Source organism: Nilaparvata lugens, chromosome 5, assembly GCF_014356525.2.
Source record: "Nilaparvata lugens isolate BPH chromosome 5, ASM1435652v1, whole genome shotgun sequence".
In the NCBI taxonomy this organism is placed as follows: Eukaryota; Metazoa; Arthropoda; class Insecta; order Hemiptera; family Delphacidae; genus Nilaparvata; species Nilaparvata lugens.
In genome coordinates, this window is record NC_052508.1 from 50,192,218 (window position 1) to 50,205,174 (window position 12,957).

Sequence of the window (12,957 nt, forward strand, 5' to 3'; positions counted from 1 at the left end):
AACACTACTTTAATACAGTATTTCATCATTACCAATTTGACGGCTTTTATATAAAAGGAACCAACCACCAAATGGTCATAATGGAGAAAATGAGCTCCAAAGCTTCACTGAAAAATCCCTTTTCAAACTGCATGACTTAAAACTTATGGATTGATTAAAACTTGATTTTTCTTGTCCTGTCAACATAGAATTAATACAACATTTCAAAAATTCATTCAATTATCATCCTAAATGGCGTTTGGTTCTGTTTCAATACATACAAAAGGAATTTCTTTAAAAAGAACCACACAATAGCTAAGATAGAAATAAACATTTTATTGCAAAAAATGGTAGTCAAAATACAAATTATAATGAAAATTAATCAAAAGTGAAGTCAATTGCAGCATTATATCCATCTATATCATCTTGTATACCCTCTTCTCAAATGAAACCTTTGTAAAAATTATGCAAATCCTTTGGAATCAGATGAATCATAGTCTGTATGTCTTTCTTCTTCTCAATGGAAATTCTCTTCCCATTTGGCCACAGAGGAGTCAGTCTTGAATGGAGAAAAACATCATTTGTTGAAGGTCTCCCTTTCTCTTTCATTTTCTTAATATCTATTTCAATACTTTCACTTTGATCATGACTTGTTTTCACAAGCAATGTCATTGGCTTGCTTCTGTCCAGCATAATCTCCCTCATTTTTAGCCAATTTATTTTATTACCATGCAGATCTTTCTTTCTGTTGGTTATAGACTTTTCAATTACTTCGGTACTTTTGAAATCTTCACCATTCATTTCTGTAACAATAAATTTATTTTTCTTCCAACAAGATTTCATGATATTTATGTAATCTTGTGGGCAATAAATCTGTTGCTGGAAACGCAAAGCTGATTCTACATCACTGAAATGAGAATTGTTAGGCATAAAGCTATGTCCAGGAATAAGATATTTGAATCTTATCTTTTCCAAAAAAGGCATTTTTGGAAAAGTGTTTGAAGAAGCAAAACAATTTTTATATTGTGGTTCTGACCACCACATGAATCAGACCATAAATTCAATTCACTAACATTGAGTCCAACATGGTTCAAAATATGTTTTCTTAGGCATGACCCTACTTCCTGTGCACCCCTACCAGCAATATTCTCCACCCATACATAGAAAAAGCCTTTATTATCTTTACCAGAATAGATGCCTGAAGTTTATCTGGCGTTTGTAATACACTATATTTGTTGGAATTTGTGGCAGAGGAAAAGTTTTTTCCAAATCATATGATAAAGATTCGACATTTTCTTGTTCCTTTGCTTTATATCCTTCTCCTTCTCCTTCCTAGCTAATTCAGCTTCTCTGTGATGGTCATCAAGTGTTTCCTTATCATGCTCACCAGAGCTAGAAAACTTCATTTTTGTTTGCAGCTCATCACATTTATTGCATGTATCTTTCTTCAGCTTTTTCCTCTTGATATTGAAATGGCTGTGGAAAATATGCCTGTACCACAAAAAGCTCACTGTACGCTGCCCTTCGTTCTCCTCTTTATATAAATCATACATTTTTCTCTCTGACATTTCAGTTGGCAGGTACTCGCTGTGGTACAAAATTATCTTTTCTACAATAGTGTGATTTGTATCTCGGAAATTTATTTATGTGATTCTTCACTGCTCCAACTATTTCTATTGGGATACGATTTGTTCCTTTCTTATGGATACCCCTGCAATCTTTGACAGTATCTGAATGCATTTTACAGAGTGCAGTATTTACATGCTTTGAAGAGATTGATTAAGTATTTATGAACATTTTATGGCAAACAGTCTCAGTTCTCAATTTATAGATTCTGATGTATTTTCGTTTCTCTGAATTGGAAAGCTTTCTTTTTGCTTCTACTTCACTTACTAGAGCTGCAATGAATGTTGTCTGTGAGTCATACGATCCAAGTTCCCAGAACTTGATGAATATTTTTTTCCTTGAATCACGAGAAACCTTCAGATTACATTTTTTTGAACAATGGCAAACAAAATCACTAAACTTTTTTATCATTACAAGATTTCCTTTGACTGAAAAATGCTTCTCATTTGAATCTTTCAATTTTTTCCTAGATCTAAAAGTTTGTGTTTCATATTTCCTCTTTCTTCCTTTCTTTGGCCTACTGGTCGGATTATTTTTTTCTAGTGCTCCCTTGTTTGAGTTATCACATACCGGTACCTCTTGTAAGCTTTCCTTGTCAACAACTCAACTACACTGTCATCTGATTCACTAGGATTATAATTAGGGTCTTTATCACTGTCATCAGGATCATCAAATTCAGCAAGATTTGATTCACTAGGATTATGATAGGGTCTTTATCACTGTCATCAGGATCATGAAATTCAGCAAGATTTGATTCACTAGGATTATGATAAGGGTCTTTATCACTGCCATCAGGATCATCAAATTTGGCAAGATTTCCAGCATCTGTAGTTCCAGTATTGTCATGATCATCAAACTCAGCATTGCTTCCATCCTGCAAAAAAAAGATTTCTGTCAAAACTACATTCCAGTAGTTTTGTGTAAGTATAAACAGAACCAAACGTCATTAGGATTGAAGCAACTAGAGGCTATTGCGAAAATGAATTTCCTAATTGTAGCCTATCATAATGCATTAAGCATATTGTTGTGAAATAATATAAATGTTGTATCACTACCTACTACTGTATTATAGGCGTATACACTTACACCATCTGCTATTAAAAGAATATTGTTCAAGTTTAGTAGAATTTGACCTGTTTTCTAGGTTATTATGAGAATCTATGTTTTCTTAATATAAAATGCAGAATGATTCTGAAATTTCAGTTATTAGAGATCATACGATCTATACATGTTAAACAAACATTATCAATTTTAGTAGGGACTGTATTGGTTGCTGAAACTTATTTGAAAATGTGCATGATAGTGTAAAACTAACCTCAAAAATTGCTTTTGGATATATACTTCTCATTCCCTGATTTTTAGCAAGATCCGCCAAATACTTTCCTCTTGTATAAAATTCTTGCTCCATAATTGAAGAAAATGTTGTACGGTAGGCCTAGTAGGTAGTTCATTCACTTTTAAAAACTTGCAACACACCTATCACTTTCACAAGATGCAAGGATGCAACAATTATGGTTAAGCCATTCGTGATTCGTGTAAACAGAACCAAGCCACAGAATATACAGAATGGAAACTTGTAATCAATCGGCTATCTAACCAATGCTTTTTACATGACGCCAATACTAAACACATCACGTGACCTTGGGAAGGTCCAATCCTGGTCTTCTGATTAGCTCGTAGCAGTGAACCAGATCAATTGATCCGGATCATTAAAGTGATCCGAACCTACCATCAATACTATTACCACAGAGGAAAGAAACACTACACTGTATGCTTATTCCGTGCTATTACAATGCGGCGCTTCCTAACAAGATGGCGGATTTTAGCGTCAGGGTACTAGCCAAGTTTCCATACTGTATGTATACTGTGACCAAGCAGCTGACTGCATTTGGTTCCATTTATAGAAAAACGTTACCAGTCGATCTAATACAAGTAGTTGGTTCAGATGCCAATAATAGATAGCAGCAGGAGCTACGGAGCAGTTGGGTCATTTTAGACAAACAATGGTCAATTCAATGCTCATGAGCTAATAATATTAAAAATGAGAAAATTGGTGGTTGGTTCCTTTTATATAAAAGCCGTCCAATTACAATTCATTAAAAGTCACATGTGGATCAATGAATAAATACGAAAAACATTAAAACAGGATAACCTGTTTTAGGTTGAGATGTCTGAAACAATGTATGGTAAATTGGTAATACATGATAGAAAATCGTTTCAAAAATATAAAATCATGTGGTTACATGTATAACCTTTTATAGAAAATCTTGGCAATACTGTTATGTCAATCAACAAGTGTCTAAGTAATAAAAAATAATTCACTCAATCCTTTCAATAGTAAAGCCTAAAGCCTATTCCCTTCACCCAGGAAATCAATGAATATTATGATTTATTAAATTCAGTACTATAATATTCTTTATTGCAACTAATATCACTTAATCTTTTTTGAACTTCAAGGTATTTTTCATTTCCTTCCCAGTCCAATAATTTTTATTATAAGTGAATTGCAAGTGAGGTATTTTTACATTCAAATAGTAGCTGCTCAGCCTTTATACTCCCTTGAGGAGTACACATCTTATCCACGAGCGCGCTGTCGGCGTTTCTCCTGTTCCCCTATTAATAGGATTATGATGAAATTGTGAAGCTGATATCAGTAATAAATTGAGATAATAATAGAGCTCACTCTTATAAATTCAGTCACTTCATTTACTCCTAAAAATATAATTCATTCATTATCATCAAAATGAAGGGGGTTGTGCATGTGCAACCATGCAACCTTAACACACCGCCACTGATACGTAAACAGTATAAAATTTAGTTAGAGAGCTAAGATTTGGTCGATTTGTGAATTTTATATGAATGTTTTTTGAAAACAGTATTTAAAGACTTGAGACAGTTCAAGGCTGAGCACATTATTTTGGAATATTTTTGCTTTTACATAAAAATTGTATTTAGAAACATACAGAAAATACGATTACTACTTTCATATAATTCTATTCGATGACTAATGTTTTACAATATTAGTACCGAAGATCACTCTTCAATAATACTCATATACTTATTATTTGCAAATAACTTTGTTACAAGAAGAAAATAGTTTTGATTTTATTATTGATTTTCTTCTTTTAATTCATATTTGTTTCAAAAAATTCCATTTCAATACTGGTATGGTAATATACATTTAATTGATTTTATCATATTTGTTTCAAAAAATTCCATTTCAATACTGGTAAGATATTATACATTTAATTTGACCAATGTCTGAAATGTGTTATCCTTCAGAATCTTGTAGAATATTATTTCATTTTGACGCGGCATTTGCTTTCATATGCCTAGATCAACATGCATTCCATGCTTGAGAATGACATGCCTGCGGAGGTTGGACTTCTGTTTGGCGCCGTAAGAACAGTGTGGACACAAAAACTGCGGCTCCTTGCCACACTCAAACCTTTGATGCGAGTTCAAAGAACTTCTCTCCTTGAAGCTTTTTCCACAAGATTTACACTCATGTCTTCCAATTATTGGAAAACCAGCATGATCTGCTACTTTCCCAACTGGGAAAACGTCATCTGCATGTTTTTTCACATATAGGTGACCTGCAATTCAAAGGATACAGTTCAAAAGTTAATACGAAATGGAATTTTATCAACTTGAAGCTATTTTTAAGGTTCAAAAATAATTATGAACATTATATGTTTTCAAACATTTCACAATAGGCTACTGTAGTATCAAAAATTACTACACTTCTGTCCACCAACTGGGAATTTTGATCAATTTGTTTATGGGAAAAGATATTTCCGTTGTGAAACTATTTTATAACTACATAATCATTCACATAAGTTTTCAAATTATACTACATGATTACTGCAAGATCGAATGAAAAAATGAACGAATAGTATTGTGATGATAAGCAAAGAGGAACTTTGCGCACGTATTTCACATTTAATTTTTCCTACAGTTTACCATTGAATATGAAAAGTGGGTAATTATGGGTAAAATTCCCTGAAATGCATCAAATGTTTTTCTGTGTAATTTTATTATCAATAAAAACCTTAATTAATTTAAATTTGAATAATAATGTAGTAGTGTTTGAATGGCGGGGCGGCTGTCATCCACTGTTGTCCACCGCCTCAATATTCTTATAACGTGCACCACAGTCACAGTTACCAACTTAATTTTGATTTTGCTGCACTGGTGCTCCATATATAACCTACTAACTATTTTGTGTTGCCATGTTGCAAATCTGGAGTGCAGAAAAAATTTTTCCTGCACTAGAGCGGAAAAGTGATTCTTTGCGTTCTGTATAATCAGTGCAGCAATGGCCACTTTTCAAGGTAACTGTGAGAAAAAATAATTTCTGTATTCATATTATTGTTATACAGTACCATTTATAATGTACTGTATTTTAAATTGTTCCTTTTTGCAATAGTTTCAAATTTTAATACTACTTATAAATATAAGATCTATTAATGAATATCATGAAGAAAAACAATTAATAAATGTTTATTATATTAGGCCTTTATGATAGAATTATTAGAATACAAACATAGATATTGTAATAATTGTTCATATTTCAGCCACTCTCATTGAATTTTCTTATTGCATTTTATCCCATGTACATGGGATGATTTGCTATGTAAAATAGTTTGATTGAAAAATATTGTTATGTAGCCTAACAATTCAATGGGTTTGAAATATGCCTGCCACATATTGATTCTTGATCCGGCCAGTTAGCTAATGTGACCTCTATGTTTGTTACAAACTGGATTTCAAAATAAATGTAGTCGACTACTCAAGTAGAATAATATTTTATTATTTGAACATAAATTCATAGAAGTATATGTCATTGTCACAAAATAAACGTGGAGCAGCCCTCTTGTGACACAAAAAGCACCCCTAAATATGAATTGTTGATTGCCCAATTCACCTTATCCAATATCGCAATAATAAAGTAGGCCTAATAATCAATTTTTGAAAGTGAAATGGTGTCACAGGGAAACTAAAGGAGAAATAACTGAAAAACAGAGTAGAAAAAGTTTAACTCTTAAAACATAAAATGACATAAGGTACTAATAATAGTTATACATCCCAACTGGGCTACAACATAAATAAAATTCCAATAATATTTATTTATTTCTATATGAATATACGGATACTTGATTGTTCTTCAAATAGTGTGTTTGAGATAACAAAAAAGTATACTACTCCATTCAATCGGAGAACATTCAATAGAAAATAAATCCCAAATATTTACAGAAAAAATCAAATAATTCATTGCATTTTAAGTATATGATAGTTTTTTTTTTAATTTCCAAGAGTAGTGTGTAACTTAGATAGCCTAGACTTAGTTGAGAAGAGCTGTGTAGATTCTGCCTTTCTAACAAAATACAAATTCCTTTTCTAACTAAAATACAAATGAAAAGTAGCGTATAGTAGCCTCTCTACTGTACATGTAACAAAAGCATGAAAATACAAAAAATATAAATAAATAATAATTGATTGTGATATAACAAAATAAAAATTCCTTTTCTAACTAAAATACAAATGAAAGTAGCGTATAGTACTGTACATGTAACAAAAGCATGAAAATACAAAAAAAATATAAATAAATAATAATTGATAGTGTCTTACATCTGGACAACATTTGGTTAAACCAAAGTATCGTACGTGGAACAAAATAATAATTAAATTTTGTTTTTTCTAAGAGTTGAATTTTCAAATGTTGCGGGCGTGAGTTAGAACTACATGAAGACGAAGCGAGCCTTTCTGTTTAGTGCGATGTGGACAGAAAGGACAAGCAAATTGTGGTTCCATACCACACTCGTACTTCAGATGCGAGGCGAGTCCTTTTTTGAACTTGTAGCTCTTTCCACATTTGTAGCAACTGTGACGATCATCCGAAAATGAGGACTGGTCTGAAAAATTACAATTACAAAGTTAAAATTATTATTATTTTTATCATCATCATCTGTCTACTGTGCACTAGAACTTTATCTAAGGACTCTACTCAATAAAACTGGAATAAAAATCAAAGTAGCGTATAGTGGGCCTACGGTATATGCGATAAAAGCTGAGTATAATAATACTCTCTCAAGAGATTCAAACCCAATAGATTATATGTGTTAGTCTTAAAATGTGTGCCACACTTGAAGTAGGCAATTGTAGCAATTGTGACGATCATCCGAAAATGAAAACTGGTATGAAAAAGAAACAAACAACTCGGACCTCTCAGGGCCCATTATAATTACACATTTTTCAATTAGGCACAAATGAGAATTACAACAAAATTAATGTATGATAAAAAATTCTGTCAAGGTAGAGTGGTGAAACATTGAATAGAATAAGAATATACAAAACAATTTATTCATAAATTAAAGTTACAATGTTTCAAGAGTAGATGAGTGCGTAGGGTGGTGCTGCGTTTAGCCCTATAAGGACAGTGTCGGCATTCAAATCGGGGCTCCACTCCACATTCAAACTTCTCATGAATTCTCAAATTCCGTTTCTGTTTGTAACTTTTTCCACATCTGTGGCAAATAAATCTTCCGTACTGGTCTGAAAAATAGCATTCATAAATAAGTAAATTAATTTGTGTTGTACTTGGAACAACACAAACAAGTTTAATTTGGCAGGAAATATAACTTAATCCAGAGTGATGTAAAATACTCCAGAGGGAAATGTATAAAAGTACCGTTAAAACTATTATTATTATCAGCATCACTGCAAACTGTGACTTAAACTTTATCCAAGGACTCTACTCAATGTAACTGAAATACAAATCGAAGTAGCGTAGTCGGCACGGCACGTGTAATAAACAATGAGTGTAATATACTCCCTGTAAATAAAATAAAATACTCACTTTTTCAAACTGTACACTACATACATATTAATCACTATATTACTGGTCTGGAAACCAGTAATATTGGACAAGGTTCACATACATGAAACGTGCACTGCATATCAGTAGTCAAGTACCGGTACGGTATGGTCGGTACCTAAAATCATATTTCCATAAGCAAATGTGTATTTTCCCTACATTCCAAAAGTTGTTTTTTATTTCAAGAGGAGGACCCGAGATATTACTCATAGAGAAGCTTATGGTCTGCTTCAGTACTGCTTAATTGATTGTTTTTTATTCACATATTAATATTTGTTTAACGTTGTTCAAGATCTGGTAGATTAAGCATGAACATTTCAATATTAAAATTGTATTATTGATCCCTGTTCAACCTTCATGAATCCCTGAGAGGAAAAGTGAAACTAAATAAAACAATGACAAGATAAATTTAATTAAAGACAACAATGAATATTAACAATATGAAAACATTACAGGATAGTAAAAGTAGACATGCTTGGCTCCAATGTGGTATTTAAGGTGAAGTTTTCGTTTAGCCCTGTAAGGACAGTGTGGACAATGAAATTGCGGCTCCACCCCACAGTCAAACTTCTCATGAATTCTCAAATCGCGTTTCTGTTTGTAACTCTTTCCACACCTTAGGCAAATAAATCTTCCATACTCGTCTGAAAAATATTGGAATATTACATTCGTAAATCATTCAACAAATTACGTTTATAATATTAGTCTATTACTGTAATTAGAATACAAATTAAAATAGTATTTATATTAATCATATAGTAAGGAATGTCTGAAGGTTAGAAGAAGCGGAGTATGAATTATTTCCTGGAATGAATTTATAGCCAAATACAAGAAATATTTTTACAAATGAAAAGAATCATTAAAATACAATATTTTTCTTGGCGTTACTGGACAAAGAAGCCTTGAGCTCCAGCCACGAGTTATAAATATAGGAAATAGGTACATTTTTTAATATAATAACAGCAGTAGTACAAATAAAACAATTCTGTTGATGAATGATAATCTAAGGATGTTGAATTTCATGAATAATCCAAGTACTTGATAAACAAAATTTAAGAGATTAAATATGAAAAATATGACATTCAGAATAGTTAGCCTCTAAGATAAAAATGAAGTTATTTCGCAACACACGTTAACGTTAGAGGAGAAGATCAATGATAAACGATTGTAAGAAATTTTATTTAAAAACATTTTTTGTGTTTTGTGATTAAAGTCCTGGTGGGGATAATGATTCTACAACCAGTTAAAAATAAGTTAAAAATCTGGTGTGGCGCACTCACACAACTTTCCTTGCCGTTAGGAAAAAAGATCACCTGACGCTAGTGTTCCCGCGCATCTCAAGTCTACTATTCAAAGATCTCAACCAGCTGTTGACTGGACAATAACGCTGAAGACACACGAAGTCTGCTATCTCTTCATAGTGAATGAATCAATAGAATCAACAGTTGCCAACAGTTTGCAATTGGATAATCACATTTTCTCAAATTTCGAGCTTATTTTCAATTGTAGGTGAAAATGTTACTGAACATTAATTTTAGAGATTTTCATGCTCAATCTTTTCCACTTGAAATTTCTTGTTTCAATTGTATCTGAAGCCTGATAATCGTGAATCTAAAATCAAATTTTGCATAGATGGGGCGGAGCTTCTGGAATTTTTACAGATATGGGACTAGTGACAGTTGATAGAGCTTATCAATGACTATTTTAGGTATGAATTTGATCAAAATTGTTGGAGCCGTTTTCGAGAAAATCGCGAAAAACTCTTTTTTTGACAACATTTTTGCCATTTTAGCCGCCATCTTGAATTGCATCCGATTGAAATTGTTCGTGTCGGATCCTTATATTGTAAGGACCTTAAGTTCCAAATTTCAAGTCATTCCGTTAATTAGGAGATGAGATATCGTGTACACAGACGCACATACACTCATACACACACACACACACACACACACACACACACCACAGACAAATACCCAAAAACAACTTTTTTGGACTCAGGGGACCTTGAAACGTATAGAAATTTATATTTTGAGGTATCTTAATTTTTTTCGGAAAGCAATACTTTCCTTACCTGTGGTAATAGAGCAAGGAAAGTAAAAATAGTTCTATGTTGATTTAGTGTATTTTTCCAAAAAAACAAATATATAGTAGCATAATGTAGTTCAGTATTCATTGAACTTGACTTACATTCTTGCAAACTTTACACACAGTTTCTTCCGTTCAATAATACGAAAACAAACGTTAGTCTTTACAAACATCTCAATTTCATGAATTTGATGAAAATAATAAATAGTTAACAATTGAGGTTTCAAAATGTTTAATGTGCGTTAACATTACTTTATCTCAACTGAAATTCCAAGACTATAAAATCAAAGAAATGGAAAATATTGATCTAGCATTCGGTATTTCAATTAGTGCAGTAAGTAGCTCAATGTTTTTCAATAGTAGCATTAATAGTAGTTTGAAAAAAAACATCAATCAGCAATGTTTTACTACATACATTCTCAAAAAGCAATCAAACAACTGAACAATAAACGAGAATGAAATTATTTGATTTGAAAACAATAATCTTAGTGAGATTCACTTCGAATTGTTAGCATTCATTTATAAAAGTACTTAACATCTCTGCTTCCCATTCAAACAATGCTAACGGTTTGTAGTGAATAATTAAAAAAAAAAAAATGGAGTGGCCGTAGTCGAGTGGATTAGATGCTGGCTTTGTATTCCAAAGGCCCGGGTTCGAATCCCAGCCCGGGCAATATATTTTTCTCGGGCCACTCCCGTGTTTCGGATGGACACGTTAAGACGTCGGTCCCGGCTGCCTAAAAAACAGTCGTTAGGTCATGTCAGAGGCCCTGAAATTAATCAGTTGCGACCTTGAAAACTCTGACACCAGACCTGAGCCAGCCAGGTCACTCGATATTATTATTATTATTACAAAAATAACTGAATAACTAATAGTCCACTAAAGAAACTAACATAAATTCGTAATGTTTATAAATGTATTGCATTTTTATATTGAATACCGTAGTATTACGGTAGGTATTACTGTATACATCTAAAGAAAGTGCTTCAAAGCGACATGAGTTCGAAGAGTGGTGTTGCGCTTGGCCCGATAGGGACAGTGTGGACATTGAAACTGTGGCTCCAGGCCACATTCGTATTTCAGATGGAATTTCAGAGTACTTTTCTGATTGTAGATACGACCACATTTGTAACAAGTGTTCGAGTTCCCTCCATCCTTTTCTGCAAAAAAAGTCAAATTCATTAATTCAGTCATCAGACAGCCGAAATTTTCTTGTCACATTTCAACAGTTCAATAATGTCTATATAAGCTTTCCAATCAACCATGGTCCACATTACATTTGAGTTGACAAAGAATTTACCATAAGAAAAAACAATTTAGCATCGAAAATAAAATTGTAGAAAACTGCAAACAAAAATATGATGGAATAGGTGTTGGAGATCAATAAACTCAAAAATACCATAAGAAGAGTATACATTTTGATGAATTACAGTGAAAAATGAGATTCGTTTTCGAACTATTCATCACTACGATACTACAGTCAAGTTTTTTGAATTAGTTATTAAAACTAGTACTCACTTGTGAAGTCCTTTCAGATTTTTAAATCCATTTTCAACACTCAATGAATCCTCAAAAAATCCGAAAGCACTCTGCACGTGAGTACTATTTTTTATAACTTTTATTCAAAAAAATTGACTGTAGTGTTTTTGTGAAAAAACTAATTATTTACTAGCAGTTCGTCATGGAATGTGAAATAGATGAGTAAAAAATGAAATTTACAAACAAATAGAAACAAATTTATTTGATGGTTGTAAAAACATAAAGTATAACTATGAAAAAAATCAATTTGAAAACATAGAAAAATAAATTAAATTTAAACTGTAAATAACTAAAAGGATGAAACTAAAGAAAATAGACAAATATATTCAATTGGTGCTTTCACAGAAATTGGAGTAGGTTATAAACACTATGAAACTACGAAAAAATATATTCAACTTTGTATAAAAAACTCCCTAACAACCAATAAATAAAACAATATTTGTACAGTTCAGAAACGAGTGACAATGCTCTTTTGAATTGATGAGCAGTCTCAGTCAAATACTCGATTGGATTGATGCGCAGTATGATGCTTGGAGACGATGTGATACTGGAGGTGCACCTTCTGCTTGGCACTGTAGGGACAGTGAGGACACTTGAACTGTGGCGCCACACCACACTGGTACTTGAGGTGAGCCATCAGGCTGCTCCTCAGCTTGTACTTCTTGCCACACTTGAAGCATGTCGGTCTTTCATCACACCAATTATCTACAAATAGAGCAGATCAGCCACAAATTCAACAAGTGATGAAGAAATGAGGAAGAACTACTAGCAATTGTTGAGCATTTGATAAGCAATGTTTTGAAAAATAGAGGAGCAGCTAGCTATTACATTGAGCAGATCAATAAGTAAT

The 12,957-nt window shown here is 32.6% G+C and overlaps 1 protein-coding gene and 1 long non-coding RNA gene across 2 annotated transcripts; both read right to left on the reverse strand.

The window, feature by feature from the left end:
* Nucleotides 1-2,210: 2,210 nt before the first annotated feature.
* LOC111054053 lies at nucleotides 2,211-3,253 on the reverse strand. The gene is made up of 2 exons (XM_022341020.2): nucleotides 2,921-3,253; nucleotides 2,211-2,479 (listed from the first exon to the last, which is right to left on the reverse strand). Exons 1-2 carry the CDS (start codon nucleotides 3,011-3,013, stop codon nucleotides 2,213-2,215), a joined length of 360 nt encoding a protein of 119 aa, XP_022196712.2. The 5' UTR covers nucleotides 3,014-3,253; the 3' UTR covers nucleotides 2,211-2,212.
* Nucleotides 3,254-6,394: 3,141 nt separating this feature from the next.
* Nucleotides 6,395-9,853, reverse strand: LOC120351399. Its single transcript, XR_005571363.1, has 2 exons — nucleotides 7,987-9,853; nucleotides 6,395-7,520 (listed from the first exon to the last, which is right to left on the reverse strand). It is a non-coding gene; the product is annotated as an uncharacterized LOC120351399 (long non-coding RNA).
* Nucleotides 9,854-12,957: the final 3,104 nt, after the last annotated feature.